At 32.5% G+C, this 23587-nt stretch overlaps 2 protein-coding genes across 2 annotated transcripts; both read right to left on the minus strand.

Annotated features, from left to right (window-relative positions):
- Positions 1-5974: 5974 nt before the first annotated feature.
- LOC146534321 (gustatory receptor for sugar taste 64f-like) lies at positions 5975-21164 on the minus strand. Its single transcript, XM_085193270.1, has 10 exons — positions 21149-21164; positions 15303-15447; positions 14732-14850; positions 13295-13474; positions 12740-12888; positions 12361-12483; positions 11658-11812; positions 10522-10693; positions 8988-9077; positions 5975-6109 (listed from the first exon to the last, which is right to left on the minus strand). Exons 1-10 carry the CDS (start codon positions 21162-21164, stop codon positions 5975-5977), a joined length of 1284 nt encoding a protein of 427 aa, XP_085049396.1.
- Positions 21165-21526: 362 nt separating this feature from the next.
- On the minus strand, positions 21527-22389 carry LOC146534322 (gustatory receptor for sugar taste 64f-like). Its single transcript, XM_085192800.1, has 3 exons — positions 22227-22389; positions 21932-22021; positions 21527-21583 (listed from the first exon to the last, which is right to left on the minus strand). The coding sequence occupies exons 1-3, from the start codon at positions 22353-22355 to the stop codon at positions 21527-21529; spliced, it is 276 nt and encodes a 91-aa protein (XP_085048926.1). The 5' UTR covers positions 22356-22389.
- Between the last annotated feature and the right edge of the window lie 1198 nt (positions 22390-23587).

Below are 23587 nucleotides of genomic sequence, written 5' to 3' on the forward strand. Positions count from 1 at the left end.
CTAATATCTATTTCAGTTTATGTAAAGGAAAACTAAATACTTGTAATAGACAAAATATTTTTTTATAGCGACATCTAGTTAAGCTATAATGTACTAGAAAATAAAAATTCTGTTTTCATTGAGTTTAACGTAATGCTTAGTTGTTTAAAGCGATGGCGCTATAAAGAAATTTAAGAATAAGAATAAATAACACAAATTGTCACACTGTCTAATATTTAATTTTTGTAAAAATAAAATAAAATAAGCATATATGTTTTCCTTATTTCTTTTATTGTAAATGTTGCTTTTTTTAGTATAAGTAAGTATCTACAGAAGTGTCTAAAATATTCCTTGTTAGTTAAAACCTATTTAAATAGGTATTTAAGGTATTCTATTCTTAGTTATTTGTTTAGGAGGTTTTTTATTTAGGTTTGTTTATTAGGAGTTATTTGTTCCCCTCGTGTTAGAAATTTGTTGGTTATTTTTTAACTTGACTTTGTATCCGGCATAAGGAACCTAATGTAAGACGCTGTCTCCTACTTTCCGCCGAATATTTCGAGGCATTACGTGTTGAGTGGCGGAATTCAACCCCACACTTTTCTTTTGGTGCCAGAACGAAGAAATCGAAAATATTAATATAACTATTATCAAATATAATATCTCCATATTAAAGACAAATTTTTCACGGTGTAGTAACTTTTATAGAAGAACACACATAAGTTTCATTTAAAAAATATATATTATAGGAAGAAAATAAACTGTCATAAAAATAGCGTTCCTCATAATAAAATAATAAAAAAATGTAATCAGATTTTATGACATCGATAACTTTTACTATTATAAAGAAAGGTCGAGTGGATTTCTAACACGCTTTTTATATATCGCAAAGTTAATAATAGACTAACATAACTCAGTAAAATATTTTATGACAAAATACCGAATAAAAAAATTAAGAAACCAATGTCACGCTGTTTACTACACAGCAGAGTAGGCACAAGCAATCTAGTGTCAAAACTCTCCGCTCTAGAATCTTGGAACTAGATTGTTCGTCCCTCTGCTAATGATCAATTTTCAAGACATTATAAGTTGAATTGTTTTATGGTGTTTTGCCTTTTTATAAGAACAAGGAAGTAAAAATAGTGCATCGGGAGTCGAACCCACAGCCAAAAAATATATTAAATATCAAAACCCTTAAACGCTCACACCCTTTTCGTATACAAATAATACTTTATTTCTTTAAACCCAACCCTTGTAATGGTTTATGAATGACAAAGTGCTACCCTCGAATGACATAATAAACCTTTGATAAATGATTCTTTTGCCGTTTCTAGTGTTTTTAACAGACACTTCATAATTTGACCATGTGGGAACGTGACAAGGAGTAGATGGAAGTAGCCCTGAATTTTCTTAACTAGTAGTTGCCAGCAACTGCCTGCTGCACTAGGTTCTTCGTGTGTTTTCCATACGTGACATTGGAGAAATGATTAGTGCTGAACTGGCACGCTCGGAACACCATAAACAATAATGGAACTATAACAATAATGCAATAATAAACCTAAATGGTGAATTTGAACAATTTTTATTATTAAACACTGCCAACTTGTACGCTATTTCCAAATCTTAGGCTTATTATATAACAAATCAAAAATCCGACTGCATAATCAAAATTAATATATCCAATAACACTCGCGCTATCATTTATCACAATCAGCTCACAGGTTTAACAGTTGCAAGGGAACAAAAGAACGGATGTACATACAAATGCGCTTAAAACATAACCCTCTTTTTGACTCTCGGTTAAAAATATTAACTATTTAAAATAATTAAGATTTATTTCGCATACACAATGCACACACAGCCTTACAATCGATTGGGACATCTCAGCTTAAACAGCAATTAGCGGATGACGTGATGCCCTCTCGGTGACGAGTCGATGGCCCTCGATAGGAGCTTATAAGTATTGGGAGTCTATTTTCGTCCTTTCTGTGAAACGCCACGATTCTTTTGTAAATTTCACTTTTAGAGGCCGGTGGGAACCGTGAGTTCTATTCCTACTCGGGGGAATGGATCATTTCAATCAATTGCTCGTTCTGCTTGATAATTGGGGGTGGGGGGAGGATGTTTATTTAAAATAACCGGCGTGATATACACAGACGATTTTATATCATAACTAGCGGCCCGCTCGCGGTTACACCCGCGTGAACTATGTTATTATTAATTTCTGTCTCCATGACTACGTCCTAGTGACGTCTATGCAAAATTTGAGACTCCTAGCATTTGTAGTAACGAAGTTTCATACAAACTTACGACCCCAAAAACACCCCCTTAGAAGTCGAATATTGCAAATTCCCGTCTTAGCGAGCACCTACGTCCTATAAGTAACTCCTATGCAAAATTTAAGAAACCTAGCACTTGTAGTTACTGAGATTTCATGATGAGTGAGTGACCTTTCGATTTTATATATATAGATTTATTTCGGCACATCATCGGTATCTATTAATTAATTTATCACCTGCCCAAACTTTGACTCCAATCTAATCTAATTTCGGCGATAGATCAAATGGAACCTTACAAAGCAATAATTACCCAGCAAATAGATACGAGATAGCATGATCAGGGCCACTTTAAATCCAATTACTCCGCCGGTTGGATACAGGTGGACGGAATGAAAATCCATTTATTTTATTCTATAGGTCACAGCGATTTCCAGTCTGTTTTCTTTCACTATTTTTTATTGAAAATTAAGTTGATTATCTGATTTAATTTTATGTATATTTTTGGGTTCATGTTTTGTCAAAAATGGTTAATTATTTTCCACATTTCAAATTTTAGCTTTTATGCGTAGATTTGAAAGGAAACACGTACCCCGGCGTACGCCTATCGTAACGTAGCGTAAATCATATTTTCTTAATATAACGACTAATCTTACATTTTAATTTTTTTTCGCTTCACGCCGGGTAGGCAGAGGGAACCTGAAAACTTAGTGCTAAGACACTTCCGCTCCCTACTTCCTGCTGAAATCTAAAAGCGTGTTGAGTGACAACCAGTCTCGTTACTAGAGCAAAGAAACGGAAATATAAATTTAAGTAAATATTTTGTTTCATCGAGTGGGCATCGAACTCACAACCATCGTATTACCTTCACACCCTAGTGCCTCTGGGCCACGACGCCCTCAAAAGGTTCTTTTCAACTCTATATTCAATAAATGTTTTCTAAATGGCTCTCGTACACCCGAATACTGTATAGGTGTTTTGTTAGAGCCTACGAGTGGCATTTCTTAAATAGCTACGTTTGTACGGATTGCTTTACATTGTTGCCCACGTTCTAGTAATGCTAGAACGATTGTGATAGAAATTTCACTTTTGTACGAGTAAATGGTTTTGTATGGATAAATAGTAACCAGAGGTAAAGGCGAAAGGTGTAGGGTTCGATGTCAATACGAGGATTTTTTTTTCTTTTTTTGATTTTGTATCATAACGAGGCAAAACACGGTGTTGAGTTCCTCTTCTCAACTAGAAATGTCTCGAGAATATCGTGACTAGTGGGTAACGGAAGTGTCTTCTTCGAGACGGAGCAGCGGGTGGTTCTAAAATTCCCTCTTCCTATCCTGCTATGTGCGGGATACAGCGTGAAGCTAATTGACGGTGTTAGGCTACAGTAGTTGTAATGTAAAATAAAAATTTCAAACTTATATTAATTTAATCAACGGGTGCGCTACTCTGAGCAAAATAATCTATCTAATATAATGACAATATTAGACAAGGAATTGAAAATATTAAATATTTCATTCCCTCGAGTGGAAATCGAACTTACAAACTATTTCGTTTACATTTCGCTCGTTTCTGCCCCTGCTCCAGTCCAGTCCATAGTCCAATTGGGTCAATGAATTTAAATTTGTATAAAAAATTGAATGGCTTATATATTAACTTTACGGTTTGATTTTTAGTCACATTTTTATGTAGGTATATTTTAAAACGTTGTGTAAAAGCAATCGAAAACAAAATTTATGAGCTAAACCTCAATAAAATGTATGTACTGCAGTTGTTTTATGGTAAATTTTACTCCACACTAAAATATTTTTTGAATATATTTTGTATCAATTTGTTTACTAAGGTTATTTAAAAATCAACTCTAAGATCGATCTTGAGATCTCGTTTTCATTCGTAAATAATAATCCTCTTTAATGTAGAAAAACACTTTAAAAAATATTTAAATTAATATGTATATATTTCTAGCATTGCTATATATTTCTCATATGACGTTCTCACAAGGAAATTGTACGAACGTATGTCTAGATCTTCCCGATGATGACAACCAGCCCGTGTGTATGATGTACAGTCGGTACAAACGTGGATATCAGTTTTTTGTGAACTTGTGCCATGCTCGACGAGCTATTTGTAAGGATAACTTATGTAAGTTTGCTTTTTTTGTTCTTTTTATGAATACATTTTTCACCTCTGGTAGACAAAACACAGCGATGGGTTTCGCCGATCAATGGGTTTGGGTATTCTTTATTATTCTGCGTCAATTCCTCAATCCCCACTTATTGATATACGTCAGCGAAAAGTGAGTATTATAGAAGAAGAATTAAAGAAAGATGAATGTTCTTCGTAGCATATGCGGAGTCATAGCTAATCGAATAGGAAATGAAGCGAGGATGAAGAAAAACGTACTTAATGAATGATGAAAGAATGTTTAAGAAGGAAAAGTGAGTGGTAAGAGAGGTAGGGGGAAACCACAGTTAACTTTTGAAAACACAGTCTCGATGGTACCAGTGAAAGGTTAAGGAAAACGCATGACAGCATGTGACGTGGCAGAGAGGAGAGAGAGAGAGAGAGGGATATGCAGAGACCTGAAGAAGAGAGATGATTACACCACTAGGAATAAAGAGTAATAATAAAGAATATTTTTGTTTCAGCATTACAAATGGTTCATCCAGCGAGATGTCTCAAAAGCCAACAGTTTTATATGGGCATAGATTGAGAATAACTAAATAATTATAATAATTTTGTGGTTACTAATGCTTTCATTATGTTACTATGAAATAGACTCTAACACAATACTTATTGCAGTATACGGCAATACAAGAACCATTTAGAAAACATTTACTGAGTGAGATTAGAGAGATTAATTATTTTAATTTCTACGCTTTGGTTTCGCGGCAAAGCCCGCGTTGAGTTCCGCCACTCAACACGCAATGCCTCCAGAATTCAACGGAAAGTGGGGAGCGGTAAAGTCTTAAGAATATTCTCCTTGTGCCTACCTGTCTACATTACATTCAATGACTACTACCATTATTAAAATGAAAATTGAAGTATAAAATTGATAAACTATAAACTAACTAATATACATTAAAATTTCTTACAGACGCCATTTCCTGGATCCAACTAAAAGTAATAAATTATTCTGTTACAAAGCAACTCTAGTATTTTGTTATTGAATTATTTGAAAGTTTGTTATGTAATTGCTCTTGTGGTTGTGTAGTTTATTTATGGGCACAGTCCTAGATTTGACTCGGAGGAATAAAATATGTAATCAGTCAGTGAGTGAGTCAGTCAGTCGACATGCAATTTCTCCAGAATTCTGGGGTAAGTGTGGAGAATGTATCTTAATGGTAACAGAGTGTCTTAACATCAGATTTTCAGGTTCCCTCTGCCTAATCTGGTATGTGCTGGATACTGCCTGAAGCTATATCTTGACAAAGAAGTACAACGTTCTTTAGGTATTCAATTAGACCATAGTGTCTAAGAATTTTGATGAATGTATAGCTTAGTAGTCAAAGGAGTTGGATATTGTTTACAAACAGGTTCAAAATATGTTTAAAAATCTTTATACGTTTCTTTCGAAATGTGGAATGTCACTTCAAAAATGCTAAGAATATATTGATTTCATTTTGAAACCAAAAACTAATTTTACTTTTATTAATGTATGCAAAATAAAAATTTTAAAAATAAAAGAAATTCTTTAAGCTAACAACTTTAATAGTTTTCTACAATTAATAATCATTTAAATTAAAAACTGGCTTGGTCATATTAAGAGGTGCACTTGTGGTAGCTGTTGCATTGGGAGTCGGTGGGGATGAGTTAAACTGAAACATTACTAGCTCGTACGTGACTATCGTGCCAGCGACCTGTGGAGAAAAAGATGAAAATAATTATTATTTCAACAAAACGGAATTTAAATATGTTATAATATATACTTAAATATTTAAATATGCTTTTAGAGGCCATTGTCGTACATTGAACTCACCAATTGAGGATTTCTTAGCATCTTAGCTCTGGTAACAAGACAAAGTACGGGGTTGAGTTTCCACTCAATAAAAAAATAGCTCAAAATGACAAATGTCTCAGAAATTGGGCAGAAATTTAGATCGAAAAGCGATGGTTTCGATTTCGATTCCTCTCGAGACTGTTAATTGATGAAAATTGATAAAATAATTATTCTTATTTTACTGCTCTACTAAAAATAATTACAGCTTCGAATTTCTTAACCTGCTAATTAGAGTAGAAATCGGAGAATAGAGTGCCTTGGCATCATGTTTTCTCCGCCTGCACTGTCATATACGTGCAAAATATAGCATGATTAAGAAAAATCGTCGTATTATAAAAGTCTCTATTAAAAAATAATATAATGACGATAAAAATCTAACGCGATCAAACACGTCCATTTGGCACGAGCAAACGATCAAAAATACTTAAAAGTTAGTTCATTTGTTTTAATTGAATCCCTCCAGGATTGGCACTCTAGAGTCGTTCCAGTTCATACAACATTCAATTTTTTACTTTCCTCAGCATTTTATAATAGGATTTTCCCAGGTGAAGTCGGAGTGACATGAAAATGGACTTTTGTTAGATTGGTGCTTTTAAAAAAGAATGAATTGAGCTTTATGGGTCATAATCAGAAAAGTGGACATTTTCGAATTCGTAACGTAACTGATAAGTAACAACACTGATAAAGTTTGTTACGAAACTGATGACATAAGGCATTATACACAACAAAATAACGATATTATATGAATAAAACTATTGTTTTTTTTATTTAATGAGACACAGATCAAAATTTTAAAGGTTCAATCGTTGAATTAACAGATTATAAATGTAAGAAGTAAACATAACAAAGTGAGAATATTAACAATATAATAATGCTAGTTCGTAACGTAATAAACTTATATTTCTAGTTAGAGATCACAAAGTTAATGATAAAATTAAATTCACTTTAAAATATATCAAAATTTGAGTCGTTATCATTGGAATTAAGTTTAATTCTTTGTAAGTGTTTATTCCGCATATCTTCATATTTAATAGGATTGGTCTTTTTAAGACGTTCTCTATATCTAAAAAAAAAAAAGCATTTGTTTCAGCATTTGACATAGGAGCTTACGCTTACTGAAAATACAAAAATATATATCAAAAAATAAAAATCACAAAATCACAACTAATTTCAGAAAGAATAAAAATAAATTTTAACTAAATCGGTTCAGCTGTTTCTGAGATTAGCGTGCACAAACACATAGACAAACAAGCAAACAAGCAAAAAAACTTAAAAATCATTATTTTTGGTTACTTTACGTTATGAAAAGTCACTAATAGTTTTTTTCATATGCCAGCAATTTTTTTTCTTATATACATATCTTCCATATACAAGCACCGGTTCGATAAAATTTTATTATAAACATATATAAGAAAACATTGGTACCGTAATTGTGAACTAGGCTTCATATTTTCTCAGTTTCGCTACGTAACGAAATATAACGAAATTGAGAATGAAGTCTGAGAAATTCTAACCTTTTTAAATATTTGCTCATAAGCCACGTGTTGCATGTGCAAGCACTGACGTTCTTTTTTGAGATTTTGTAAAAAGAAGCAAATAACATAAACAAGAAAACGAAATTATAGAATACTTACCAAAATAAAAGCCGTTTATAACCCTGAGATGTAATTTTACGCATTCCCTTTAAAAGATTTGAACCCCTCAACTGCTGCGAGAACACTACTGGTTGTAGCTACGATAGCATTGACTTTTACAATTATGGTGCCACAATAAAAACTAATATTAAATACCATCCAAAATAATTGCGTTCATATTTTAATTGTACGTTACTAGCCCTGAGTAACAAAAAGACAATATTTTGGGACAAATTTACTTAATTAATATATATTATTTATTAAATAATGTATCAATAAAAGTAGTTCTATTTAATATTATGCATAAAGTAAAGTAATATAAACATATCTGAAATCAAATAAAACCATAAACATTCGTAACAAATCAATTTTTAAAAAGTAAAGTGGTGAATGGGACACGAAAAATTGTATGGAAGCATTTTGAAAAGTTTTTTGCAACTAACAAAAAATACTATTAAAAGCCTTAATACATTTAAAATATTACAAAAATCTTTAAGTTAATAAGTAAATTTATCTTAAATGGCAAAATATTTAAATTATCTTTAAAATTGTATTTTTAAAACGCATTCAAAGTAGCGGGACAAGAAAAGACACAAAATGTGCACTTTTTCTGATTATGACCCTTATAAGTTTAGCTTCGCGCTTTTGTTCGCCGTTTGTGATTGATCAAAGAATATGAATTTTGATTTTTTTCAAGTTAGATTTGTAAAGAGAAACGATTTTTCTTTTTTTTGTGTTCAATTGGATATATCAAAATATATTACGAACGGAATTGAGAAAATTTATTGATATATGTACCACCTAATTATACTTCTAAAGGGTTTTTGAGCTGAACACTGTATTCCGCAAGATGCATGGTTGGCGGAGGGAAACTTGGAACCTAGTGTTGAGACAATTCGTTCCCTTGAAGATACTTCGGTTCTCAACTTTCCGCCAAATTCGAGAGGCATTGCGTATTGAGTGGCTTAATTCAACGCCGCGCGTTGCCTTGTTACTTGTTGGTTACTTTTCTTTAGTCCCATCCAAGAAACCAATTTTTTCTCCAAGTATTTATAATTGTTATTGGAAACAACGAAAACCTCAAAATATATTTGTAATACTCACAGTCAACAATAATCCTTTAGTAACATTAAAAAATTGCAATCCACTCAAAGCCACTTTGTCCCCGTTGACTTGGTCCAGAAACCTTTGGACCTGTAATTAATTGGTATTAAACTTGGGTTGTGCTCGTAGCTGGTAACTTCATGAATAGTTGCTGTGAAATACTAATTTCAAAGTTATATGGAGTGGCTGAGGTTAAAATGTATTTTCAATATCAATTTATATAAGTATATTGACGTGGAGTATATCCGACATGGGGGAATTAATTATTTTCATTTCCTTCCTAAAACAACTTCACGCTTCACGCTCACACAGGAGTGTAAGCAGAGGGAACCTAGTGTTAAGATACTCCGTTCCACCACTTTCTGCCGAATTCAGCAGACATTGCCTGTTGAGTGGCAGTACTCAACGCCGCGCTTTGCCTCCCCGAAGCCTGAGGCCTGAGCGAAGAAATGGAAATATAAATTTAAATAAATATTTCCTTTCCTCGAGTGGGAATCGAACCCACAATCAGTCAATTTTGCAGCACACTCTGCGCCACGACTGGCCTCAATCACAAATTCAAGACTAATTTTCAATTCAAGAGTAATTATACTAATTTTCGTTAAAGGTAGATATTTTAGTTCTTATTTTTATTTCTCTTAGAAATAATGCCTTATTTATGTGGAAGTGAAAGTACTTACGAAGGTCAAGAAGTCTCTACTGACTAACTTTTATCAAGTGGCCGACAAGAATATTTTCTTTTATTCTTAATTTTGTCTCAAGTGTCTATTATGGGAGTAATTTCGTCTAAATTATATTAAAACTGGCCTAGTTTAGTTTCCCCTTTTATCCCTCATAGCAGCGTACACAGATAGGAGCAAATCTTTTTTGCTCTATCTTGCATATAAAAATTTAGTGCGTAGGAGGAACCTCTTGGAAAACATCGAAGCACCTTAGTGAGCTGACTCTAAGAGGTTCAAATAGGAGGAGGTTCAAATCTAGGTGTCAAATCTAGGTGTCAAATCTGTAATTTTTATATTTTATTCAAAAATGTGTTTTAAGCATCCATTCTTGGAAGTGAAAGATTTTCTAATCTACATAATAACTACCAGAAATGCAAGAACATAAAGAAGTATTAGTAATATAGTTTAGCTTTTCATTTAACGTTTTCCTAGTATACTGTTATATGGATATCGTTTTCAGGAAATTCGTAAAATTTTCCATTTCAACTTTAGAGCTTCCAAGGAAAGAATAGGAAATTCATTCACATAAAGTGTGAATCGTTTTAAATGAAAATAAACTTTGACTGTATAAGTTAAATTTGAAATTTTGAGATAGATAAAATTTAATAAAAAATATATTTTTTTCTACTCAAAAACTACAAGTTTTTTTTTCTACTCTATTATTGAATGATAGAGTATGATTATATATTAAACTATATTAAGTTCAAAAATTGGGAGAAAAGTACAGAACTGAGTGGATTGACACTATGTTCTCTCGCTAATCTGCTATGCGGAAGAAAAGAAGCAGCTATAAATAAAATAAATTTGAATACCTCTACACAGTATACCGGAGATGGAACATCATACAAAACAGGTGCAGGTACAGTAGAAGCTGAATTAACTTGTGAAGCAATCAGAGAGACCGCGACTGATCTAGCTATGAGATAAAATAGAGAGAACAGAAAGTAGAGAGCCGCTTCGTAACCGCCGAGGAGGTTTGTTTTTCTGTAAATAATAGATACATTTTATTTTTTAATAACGAGTACATCGTGTTTATTACATGTGTAGGTACATAATTCAGACTTTTTAATTACTTTTTTTCAGCTTGTCATCGGAACTATGTCTGTATAATTTATTTACAACTGATTCTTACATTTGTAGATGGATTTCGAGGCAAAGCGCGGCGTTGAGTTCTGCTGAAGTTATAATTTTTTTTAATCAGATAATGTAATCAATGTTATAGAATCCTACGTTTATACTATTAAAAAATTATTTAATTATAAATATTTTTTTAAGCTTACCCTTTTTCTCGATTGGAGCATTCGGCAACTTATAACATTATTACTTTTTTTTTATTTTAGATGTCAGCGACAACTTGACTATACATGCAAAGTTAGCCTATAATTGATACATTCTATCAGTACTTACAAATATTTGCAAGCATTGTAGTCTTAGTATGTAACGTTGGCTTCCTAATAAATAAAATAATACATTGCGTGTTCTCGTAGCGGAACTTAACGCCACGATTTATCTCATTATCAAAGCCTACAACAGTCATCAGCTAATACTACGAGAGTACCATATTATGGAAGATGAAACGTATATGAAGGCAGACTTAATCCTTAAAGCATATGTAAATGTTCTCACGATATCCTCCTTTGAACATCAAACAAGAAAGTGCTAAAGAAGCTTTATCCATTCTACAATGAATTAATAATTTTTGAAATGCAGCTTTACTTTTTCACAAGCGTTGGGTGCAGGTTCATATTTGTTTTGGAATATACATACATTTTTTAAGAAAATATTGGTAATAATTTTGATAAAATATTTTTTTTTCTTTATGTCTTACACACTACACAGCAAGGACAGTAGAAAGAATCATTAGTTCTTCGTTTTTTCACTTCAACATAAGCTCCAGAAAAATTTTAAAAAGAGTCCAAATTTAATTCTAAAACAAAATATTTCTTACTCCAAGGTATTAAACAGTTGGAGGCATATAAAAAAGAGATTGTTCGCGAAAGATATGAATATTATCCCACTGATCACTTCGTCCACTCTTCTCACAAGTTGAACTGCACGACCATAGTCTTCTCGGGTCGTTCTCCAAAATACTTCTGGTAAATACTAGTAATAGAAAGAAGATTATTTAATTTTTTTCTCGTAAAATTTTCTAGAATAAAAAGTCAAGACACTCCATTCCTCACGCAACACCTAATTTTCAAGACATTGCTTTTTGAGTGACGTAACTCAACGCTGCAATTTATCTTCTTACCAAAGCTAGGAAAGGAAAATAATTCAGCCCCTGAGTGGAAATTGTTAGCTACCTGTGTCACGAGTATAATAATATCTTGTAAATATAATTTAATATTATTTTTATGCAGTGTTTCGTACATACAGGCGGTGGGAACCTGGGAACCTACTTTCCGACGAATTCTCGAGGAAATATTAATCTCTGATATATCTTTAAAATCCTTGTAACGTATAAACGTGATGCTTAAGGATGCGGTTTCCACTCGAGGACGTATTAATAAAATTATTATGTTAATTATATTATTATATATTTATATAATTTTCATTCTCCCGCTCGAGTACACAAACAGAATGAGCTCATGTACGACTCCATTCCATATTCATGTTTCACTTAAACAGAATTTTAATGTGACGCTACTTACCTTGCCTTGGGCGTTCAATAATTTCCGATTTACATGATCCAAGCGCGCCGTCAAATAATAACTCATGCATATTACGAACAAATCCGAGAAGTTCCAAATGAATGTAGATTGGACATGAAGAAACTGAAATTATAATTTATGATAATACCCATATACTTATTATGTATTTCATACTTTTTGATAGGAATTATTAAACTAATAAGAGTTTCAGTTCGACTTGTATGTACATATGTCATATATTATGCCTCAAGATAATAGAGATCGGAGTGTCTTAACACTAGGCTAGATCTGCCTACAATCCTGTTTTGCGGGATACAGCGTGAAAGAGTATATTTTTGAAATACAAAAGGATATTATTTATTTATATAGTAATATTTACCTGAGTAAGAACTCCTAACCAAAAAGAGTATGGTAAAAAATGAAAGACCCAAGGATAAAAATGAGTAACAAACTTCTTATAGGAGAGACCATTGGAATGACATGCCAAGGTGCCCGCAACTGCTGATAATAAAGATAAAATGTGTTCCACTGAAACAGACATTAGAAATATATTTTTTTTAATTCCTAAAACTGAACACCCTCGTTTCCCGAGAGGACGTGGTGGCGCAGGGGCAAATTGTAACTGTAACTCGATGGTTCTGGGTTCGAACTCCAAGAAGAAATGAGTTATTTTTTATTCATATTTTATTTTTCGCTCTAGTAATTAGGCAAATGCCCGGCGTTGAGTTTCGCCATTGAACACGCAATGCCTCGAAAAATTTGGCGGAAAGTGGGAAACAGAATGTCGTGAACACTTGGTTCTCTCTACCCACCCTGGTGTGCGGGATTCAGCGTGAAGCTGATAAAAATATGCACCCACTGCTCCCAGAGTGGTTAATTGAAAATAACCCCGAGTTAAACTCTCTTATATTCAAAAAAAGATAGTAAAACTTACACAATGCCAAACTTAAAACAATAAAACACGTGGCATTACATTTATAAGCCATATTTTTCTGATGATAGGGGTCCAAGTCTTCAATCTTAGCAATATGCTTGACTAGTTCTGGCCATTGCCTCGCTATTTTCACAAATAACACCATCGTTATACATGTTGTACAATAAAAGATGATTGGTGCTGAAAAATAGAAAAAGAAGTAAAAAAAATATATAAAAAGTTATTACAAGAAAAGACATTTTAAATTGAGGCCAGTCGTGGCGGGTACAAAGTATGACCGTAAATGCAACTGGTTGTGAGTTCGATTCCCAGTGGCTTCTCGTGTCAAGGCCAAGCCCGTCGTTGAGTTCAGCCACTGAACACACAATGCATCGAGAATTCGGGAAATTGAAAATGGAGGTTCCCTCTGTCTACCGTGCCGTATGCGAGCTACAGTGTGACGCTAAAAACATTAAAATATTTTATATATATTGCGCATAGCACATAGCAGGTTAGGCAGAGGGAACCTAGTTCGCTCCTTTCCCCTCTTCCCGCCGAATTTTAGAAGGCATTGCGTGTTGAGTGGCGGAACTAAACGCCGCGCTCACTCGTTAGTTCAAATATCTTTTTATTTATGTGATACCAATATATAGAATAAATACTTGTAATAAAACAAAATTTCCAAAAAAGATAGTTGAACTCACGTACAAACCACCATTATAACTAGAAGTAACAGGCAACGGTTTGCTATAGAATAGAATAGAATTTAAACATACAACTGTATCATCAACACGAGAATGCACTACAGCGCAAACCAATACTTGTTTAAACTTTTCTAACACTGTTGATAAACTACTATAGATATTTAAATAGAATAAGAAATGTTTAATATTTTTTTTATTTATATGAAGATCCTTTTTTGAGGCCAGTCGTAGCCAGGGGCACAAGCGTGTGACTATAAATACGACAAATTGATTGATTGATTCTCTTCTTCTTCTTCTTAATACTATGTACCAGGGTCTGTTCTTCTGCCTATCTTACCATGTGCAAAAGCAGAATTCAGAATATTATTCTTTATTTAAATAGACTATAATAAGCACCTTTGAATCGTCGAATGAACAAATAAACAAAAAAATAAATAAAACGTTTTTTCTAAGTGGGTGTAGGTTATATTTAAATTCTTTTCATTTACATTCTGATGATCAGAAAAATTGGGTGGAAAAGGAGAACGGTGAAACCAGAAGCAAGATAGTATGTGAGTGTAAGCAATAAAATGAAAAAAATAATAAGTAAAGAAGAAGAAGCTTTCCGATTCCGAAGAAGACGATTTCCAAATCATATAAAAATATAAATAAATACTACATTTACATATATTTTTTGCAACAAACCAAAAAAAACTAAGGAAATCCTGGACATTTTAGAAGAAAAATGTAAAAGATAATAAAAGTAAGTACGTACTTATCCCGTTTAACGAGGACGCGGAGTGTAAAACTTTATGAACACACATACAAGTTATAAAAATTTGGCCGAACAACGATATGAACGAGTATGTGCACTTCCATGACGACCATACGAATCTGGAAAAAAAAAATACCATAAATTTTTTTAGGTGTACGGTGTATCCCGCAAGGCGAGGAGACAGAGGGAAACTGGGAACTAGTATAAAGGAACTCTATTCCCATTAAGATATTTCCGTTCTCTGCTTTCCGCTGAATTTTAGAGGTAATACGTGTTGAATGGCGAAACTGAACGCCGCGTTTAGCTTTGTTATCAGCGAGGAAATGAATATATTAAATATTTCACGACAGACGTCAAAAACGAGACAAATTATGGGTTCGATTGTCTTTTGAAGATTTCCGGCGTCGAGATTCGCCAATTAACTATCAATGTCTCCAGAATTCGGCGGAAAGCAGAGAACGGAGTGCCTTAACACTAGCTTCCCTCTGCCTACCGTACTGTATGCGGGATACAGTTAAAAAAATAATAATGAACATAATTTTAATATACTTTTTTATCTATAAGTACATACTTGACATCACAGGCTCTCTCACTCCACACTCCATTCACCGGAATAAGTGAGAATATCTGTCCAATCACGAGAGTCGCTCGCAAGCACACTTGAAACGAGGCGACATATTTCCCAGCTTTTTGTCCAATTACATCAATTTTATTTTCTGAAAGCTCATGAAGCACTTATGAAATTATGTTGTAAGCTTGTATTTAAACTTTTTGTTCTCTTTTTTTCACATTGCAAAAGTGAGGGTAGTTGTAAATTATTTTGTTTATTATTTCTTTTCTTAAGTTCACGCTGTCTATATAGCGTGGTAGGAAGAGGGAACCTAGTGTCAAAATATTCCATACCATAACCATACCCTACTTTGTCTTGTTACTAGAACAAGGAAAAGGATATCATTAATACCCTCGAGTGGAATCGAACCCACGAATAGTTGCGTTTACGTCACTGGGCCATATATTATTGTATTTCAGGTGTATTTAGACTTTAGAGTCATTAATTTCTTACAAAAATCTGAAGAATATAAGTATAAGTATGTATATGATTTTGAATATAAGGTTTTGAATATAAAAATATGAAGTAGCTTCTCTATAAATTTTCATCATGTCATGAAGTTTTGTAATTCTAATAATATTAATATTTCAATAAAATAATCTTTTACTTACTTTCAATAGGCAACCAAAAGGCTAAGTATTTATTTTTCATATATTTCATTTTCATATTAGAATCCGGTGCAATATGTACTGTAATATACGCGCGAATAGACTTCAGGACTGACTAAAATCATGGAAACTTCTGTAATTGATTAGCAAGGCATAGCCTAGCATTTGTTTTATTTAGCCCTTCCTAATGACAAAATAAAAGGGTAATTTTTCATGGGTTCCTTTTAATCAAAGTATCGTTATTTAGTGATTTTGATAGATTTTTTTATAATTTGTACCCGCACGCAACAGGGTAGGCAGATGGAACCTAGTGTTAAGACACTCCGTTCTCTATTTAAAATATACGTGAAAGAGATTTGATTTTCTAAAATGTAAAATGGAAATTTCCACATTAAAAATATTAGTAAGACACTTACTTTTTGTTACGTTAACTACATATAAAATATTTTATAATTAATTAAATTTAATAAAAAAAAATAATTATAATATCGACACAATTTATTTCTTTACAAATTATCTTTTATATATGACTGCAATCTTTCAACAGTCAACTCATATTTAATACTTGGAAATAAATAAATACACGTACGTAGTCCCAGAATGAACTTTAGCTATAATTTTGATAAATGTCTAGTGAACAACCCCAGACATAGAATACCGAGTTTTTTAGAATTACTTATGTCAATTTTTTATTCAAAAGAATATCGAAGTTTGAAGCCAGTCGTGGCGCAGTGGCACAGAGTGTGACTGTAAAACCAATTGGTAGTAGGTTCAATCCCCACTCGAGTAGATGAAATATTTTTTAAAATGTATATTTTCCTTTCTTTGCTTTGGTGTCAAGGCAAAGCGAGTGAGTCTGTTACTCAAAAAGGAAAAAAGTGGAACGGAGTGTTTTAACACTAGATTCCCTCTGCCTACCCCGCTCTGTGATTGAAGCTGATAAAAAAAATGATAAGTATGTTACTGCAGCTAAGCTTTGCAAATAGATAAACCAATTCTTGAACCATTAAAACTAATAATCTTAAGATTACGACAAACATAAAGAACAGGTCTTATGATGAAGAAATAAATTTTATCCTCTATGTAATCTATGCTTGCTCTTCCCGTTCCGATTGTCATTATTCCCCATGCCTCATAAAGTATATCAATTTCAAGCTGTGTGCTTCTACAATCTATAAATTTAAAATTAATTGAACTATTTGGTTAAATATTAATTGAAAATTGTATAAAAAGTGACTGTAAAGTCGACTGGTAGTGGGTTCGATCCCCACTCGAGGAGATGTAATATTTATTTCAATTTATATTTCCATTTCTTCGCTCTGATGTCAAGGCAATGCATGGCGTCGAGTTCTGTCACTCAACACGCAATGCCTCTAGAATTCGGTAGAAAATGGGGAAAGGAGTGTCTTAACACTAGGTTCTCTCTGCATATCCCGCTGTGTGCGGGATACAGCGTGAAGCTGATTAATGATTTAGGATTTTATATAAAGAAGGAAACAATGATATCACTTCTATAACAATTTAAACATCAAAGTAGTTCATTTAATGACTACTCCAAGCAAAAACTACTAAACTTCGCGTGATTCAACCAACGCCTCAATTGTCGATTTATATCACCCCCTATATACTATCCAATTATTTTTATCGTAAGCAAATAGAAAAATAACCTATCGATTATATTTGCTACGATAACACCGTTGTAGCGCAATGGTAGCGTGCCGGTATGATTTGAATGGTTTTGCCTTCAAATTTCATTCAATTTTGTTACATCAATCGATGAGCTTATCCAAGATGTAATGTTTAAATATTTTATATATTATAATATATATATGTTTAAAAAAAACTACAACTTATGTTTCGTTTAGTTTTTCGGTTAAGCAATCTGCTGTTGGCTCTTCTGGCCTCACGATGTCACCGGGATCTGGGAGACCGAGCAAGAAGAGCTCTGACCTTGGCTGGCTTAATTAATTATTATTGCGAAATTTGGAAGAGAGGTTTGACAGGCCATGGGATTGCTAAAAAGTTTTTTTAAAAAATCTTAAAAAAAAAAGATCAGTAAAATGGATAGATTTTTTTTCTTAAAGTTCAAATAAATAATTTAATAATAATTTCATAAATAAAGTTAATAAATATTCGTATAGTTCAAGCGGGCGAAGCCACTAACTCACTAACCTAATTATTCCGTTATAATTGAGATTAAATAAGTATTTACTAGCTATAAACATATTATGTTTTAGGCGTTATATAAAACATTTTCTTATAAACATAGAAAATTTCAATTATAATACTCTAAATATGAAAATAATACAGAAATTCTTTCAGTTTTGCTCACAAGATATAATCTTGGAAACAATTCATATGAGTAAAGTTTAAACGATACTTCCAGATTTCTTGGTCTTGTATACATAACTCGGCCGCATACTGTAGAGTTTGTTGCTGTAATCATTTTTTTTATATACACGCATATCTCGCTGTTGTGGCCGTGAAGATTGTAGATTCGATTCGGGAGAATGTAATATTTAATATTTTCGTTTCTTCGCTCTAGTAATGCGCGGGTTAGAGTTCCGCTCAACACGCCCTTAAAGATTGCAAGTCGTGTTGCGGGATCTCCGTTTTCTGATACTGAATTTAACGCCGTTTGGGAGGAATGACAGTTTATTCCTCCCGAAGGAAGGAAGGAAGGAGGTTAAACTCAATTGTAGTTACAGTTTCTTTTTTATTTTCACTTTTTTATTGTATGTCAATACGTAATGTTAATATACTTCAATATTTAAGTAACTTTAAAACTGCATTATTATTATTTTTTTGGATAAAAATAACTAAATCTACGTAAAATAACAATTTCACTAACAAAACAAGAATTTCTACTTATTAAATTAAATTTACGACCCCAAGCACCGTGATAGAACACAGAAGCTTGTTATAACTTGTTCATCACAAGTAATCTATGGAGCTTTGGATACAATATAGTGGCTCAGTGTTTTACGTTGAAACTAAAATTTAAATTTTTAGATAAAATCTTTTTTTTTCCTTTTTCCTTTCTTTTATCTTTTAATTTAATTCTCAAATGAAATTTTAGATGTAATTTACATATTATCACAGTATTACGAATTCTATCTATAGAAATTTGATATACTGCTAATTGAAAATATTCATTTTTGTCTTAGTAGTGTAATTGAATTAAAATTTAATTCAATTCGTTTGAAAATATAATTGCTTTAATAATATAATTGAAAATATAATTAAATTAAATTCATTTAATTATTCATTTATTCATTTATTTATACAATAATTCATTTAAATTCATTTATTTATACAATAATTAAATTAATTTAATTTAATTCATTTAATAATTAAATGAAGCAATTATATGTTTAAACGTGTCGATAAAATCATATTTCGTTTCTTTTCTTTTCTATTGAAGCATTATCTATTTCGTTTCTTTTCTACGGCAATCATATTTCGTTTCTTTTCTTTTTTATTCTCCAAAAAAGAGCCGTAAGATATATTTATAATCTAAGAGCTCGAGATTCTCTGCAAGATGTTTTCAAAGATGCAGGTATTATTACAGTTGCTTACCAATTTCTATACTATAATATTCTCTTTGTCCGACAAAATATACATTGTCATAGAAAAAATAGCGACAGTCATACGATAGAAACGAGAAATAAAGATAAGCTTGTTACACCAAGTTTTCGCCTCCAAAAAGTTAATAAATCCTTTATGGGTCTAAGTATACGTGTATATAATAAAATTCCACAGTGTATTCTTAATTTGCCACTTCCAAAATTTAAAATATCTGTAAAAAAAATTCTAACAAGTAAAGCTTATTACACTGTTCAAGAATATTTAGAGGATAAGCATGTATGGAATTAATGTCTATTGAATGTCAGGCAGGACAGCTGCCAACTAATGTAATAGTAAAATATACCATTGACTTTAAAAAGAGCAACTGTTGAGTTTCTTGCCGGCTCTTCTCAGCAGAACTGCCTTCCGAACCGGTGGTAGCTTTTTGTTGACATGTACATTCGACGATTCAAAAGTGCTTATAAAGTTTATTTGAATAAAGAATATTTTGAATTGAATTGAATTGAATTAACCTCTACGACAAAGTTCAAAAAACTTAAATATCTACTAGAAATATTTATTAAATCTATTTTTACACCAATCCAACCATTTCTTTTAAACACCTGCGGCGCATTTCAAAGAGATACATGAAAGGATATTTACGAATAAGGCTTACTTTCCACTTAAACAATAATAATATAAATGAAACAAGAAATATTTTTATGTCACTCTCTCTGAAAAATAGACAAAATAAATAAAATAGCTCTAGATCTGATAAGGTTGTTTTAATTTAATGGTCACAATTACACTAAAAATAATAATTCTAAAAATCAATATATTTGAAGATGAAGAATGGAACGAGTAAGCGTGAAGCGCGAGATGAATATAGGGAAAAGATATCGCTGTATCCCGTATATAGCCGAGTAGCTGGCTGGCGTCGCTGAACTCAACGCCGCGCGTCGCGCATTTATACCTTCTTATCTTACTATACTTATTTATACCTTCTGTATCTAAGCTCTAAAAATCTAAAATCTCGCTTGTTGATTTACGAAACCCATCGTTATTCGGCGGAATATAATTCCAAAATTCGGCGGAAAATGGGGAACGGAGTGTCTTAACACTAAATTCCCTCTGTCTACCCTGCTATGTGCGGGATAAGCAAAAAAAAAATATATATTTTAAGTTACTACAAGTTTATATGAAACATTATCCTTACTCGTAGGTCACTTTGATCTTTGAACGCTCAACTGGAATTTTAATCATATCTATCCCTTAACTGACCATTGACCGTCGGCGAGGATACCCAAGTAAAATCGTTTATCACAAGAAGATAAGCTTCCAAAAATAAATAAAAATATTTACTGAATTTTAAATACATCTAGAAAAATCGACTTTTACCCGACTGCGGTAAACCCCAAAAGGAGAATTATGTTTTTAGCGTTTATATATGTGTCTGTTCGTTAGTTCACTTGTAACTCCTAAGCTGGTGAACCGATTTTGATAAATGATACGTCGTTAAAATTGTTTTGATGGCGCGTGTGTTACTGTATATATTACTTTAGTATATGCTGTTGAATTTTTATTTTGATTAGAATTTATTGTTATTTATTAAATATCATGGAATGCACTTACCATAGTGTTTTCTCATTGCTGACGAAAGTTACTGACATGAAACTTTCAGTACAATAGAAAGCAAAGAAAATATTTGAATTTTCGAGTAATACAATAGAAAATAAAACATTTTGTAGTTATATATTCATATGTTTATTTCCACATTTTGCTAATACTAATATACCATAAATTATATTATTTTTAACAATTTTAAAGCGTAATTCCACACGACGAAAACGACAACGTATAAAAATTTGAACGTAGTGGGATATGGCCACGTTATGGGCGTATGGCTTAGCGGTCAGAGCGTTTGGAGGGTTTCCAAGGGGCGCGGGTTCAAATCCCGATACGTTCAATTTTTTATACGTTTTCTAAATAGTATTATTTGACATTATTTCATTAATCCTCATTGAACTGCAACAGCACCAGCTCGTAAGTTACTATTGTGCCTATAACCTGGAATGTAATATATTTATTTGTTATCAATTTAAATAAATATATAAATAACAAATACCATTTTCGTGCATGGCAACGCAATGGCTCAAGCGTGCGACTGTAATCGCGTCGGGTTGTAGATTCTATTCCTATTAGAGGTAATGAAATATTTAATATTTTCATTTCTTTGCTCTGGTAACAAGACTTATCGTTTACAAGTTCCTTCCGCATACTCTGCTACGTGTTATCAGAAATAGAACGTAGAACTTAAAGGAACTAGATTAGCAGAAAGATAGAGAAAAGAATTACTACAAATAAAACAATAAACTTCTATTATTAAATGATATTGATTATATTTTTAATACTTACAGATAAAACTAGTTCCTTTGTGACATAAAAAAAGTTGAGACCAGTGAGTGCCACAGTGTCGCCATGAAGTTGTTCAATGAATCTCTGGACCTGTACATTTTTTTTATTTATATATTTTACATGAATAAAAAAAAACATTACATACAAATATTAAGTAAAAGCACGTTAATTTTTTTTAACTATCCTGTATATAGAAAATAATTCAAATATATTTTAGATTTCCACTCATCCTTTTAATATTATAATGTGAAAATTGTAATTATTAATTATAGTTCTACTTTATATGGCCACTTACTTCAGTACAATATGAAGGTGACGGTACATTGTAAAGAGAGGGTGCGGCCACCAGCGAAGCGGAATGTACTCTTGCAGCTATAATGGACACCAGGAACGAACGTAAAATGACAAACGCTAAAGAAAACATATAATACACTACATCTTCATAGCCATTAAATAATCTGAAAGAAATAATTTATTTTAAATTTATGATAAATTTCTTATTAAACTAGACAAATATTTTGTTATTATTTGGAAATAACTGTCTCATTCTTCTTTTTCTCCATTATTTCATACCATACTGTCATAAAATGTGGTGATGATATATTTTCTAAGAACGGCATAAAAACTTTAAAGATTCCCAAGCAGTACAAAACTACTTCGGAATGCTAAATGCTATTTATATAAATAATTATGTTAAGTAATACAAAGTTACCCATTAGAATGGTTAGAGCATATGCGATGATCCCGATGTGGCGTATTAATACCGACACTGCAAAAAAAAATATAACAACAATATACAACATAAGGAAAGTAAGAAAAATGTAAGCTTAGAAAAATACTGGACTATGATAAAAGTATAATGACAAAACTGCTTGACATTTCTTCACACTTAACAAGGGAGGCAGAGCGAAGCCAGTAAAACAGTCCATTCCCCACTTCCTCTCATTTATGACACATTACATCGAGAAAATGAAAGTAATTTTACTAATTTTAACCATTCCAAGTGAAATCGAACCCACAAACATCGCGTAACAGACATACACTAACCCACTTTGCTATGACAGCACCAAAAGAAATATATTAGTACTAGCAATTAGAAGGAGAAACTCTCCTTTTTTATTCATACTGATATAAAAAAAAATACGTTTTTATATAACAAAAGTATTCTTACGATAACACATGATACAATTGTAAACAAATGAAGAACAGGTTACACGCGAACGACACGAATATAAGGCTGTTGATGACGTCGTCGAAGTCACGAACCAGTCGGGTCGCCCTGTTGTAGTCTTCGCGGAGAGACCGCCAGTACGACGATGATAGATACTGGAATATATCAAAAATATACTTTCCATATTTTTTTTTATCTTCACGCTATATCCCGCACAGAGCGGGATAGGCGATAAGACCCTCTGTTCCCCTTAAAACACTTCTGTTTACACTTTCCGCCGATTTCTGGAGGCATTTTGTGTTGAATGGAGGAACTCAACACCGCACTTTGCCTCGTTATTAGAGTTAAGAAACGAAAATATTATGTATTTCATTTCTTCGCACATTTCTTACGCAACGCCTCCAAAATTCGACAGAAAGTGGGGAACGGAGTGTCTTAACACTAGTTTCCCCCTGCCCCCCCCCCTGCTTCCACTGTGTGCGTGA

Source organism: Heliconius melpomene, chromosome 11, assembly GCF_056956725.1.
Source record: "Heliconius melpomene rosina isolate 202511_hmr_F chromosome 11, ASM5695672v1, whole genome shotgun sequence".
Taxonomy (NCBI): domain Eukaryota; kingdom Metazoa; phylum Arthropoda; class Insecta; order Lepidoptera; family Nymphalidae; genus Heliconius; species Heliconius melpomene.

Excerpts from the sequence above, each read along its gene's own strand:
- LOC146534322 (XM_085192800.1), bottom strand. The coding sequence starts at position 22,355 with ATGTTTTCTTTAGCGTTTGTCATTTTACGTTCGTTCCTGGTGTCCATT. Across the intron at positions 22,022-22,226 it reads CACCTTCATATTGTACTGAA|GTCCAGAGATTCATTGAACA; the intron begins GTAAGTGGCCAT and ends AAAAATGTACAG. Across the intron at positions 21,584-21,931 it reads CAAAGGAACTAGTTTTATCT|GTTATAGGCACAATAGTAAC; the intron begins GTAAGTATTAAA and ends ATTACATTCCAG.
- LOC146534321 (XM_085193270.1), bottom strand. Across the intron at positions 14,851-15,302 it reads GAGAGAGCCTGTGATGTCAA|ATTCGTATGGTCGTCATGGA; the intron begins GTATGTACTTAT and ends TTTTTTTTCCAG. Across the intron at positions 13,475-14,731 it reads GTCCTCGTTAAACGGGATAA|CACCAATCATCTTTTATTGT; the intron begins GTACGTACTTAC and ends TCTATTTTTCAG.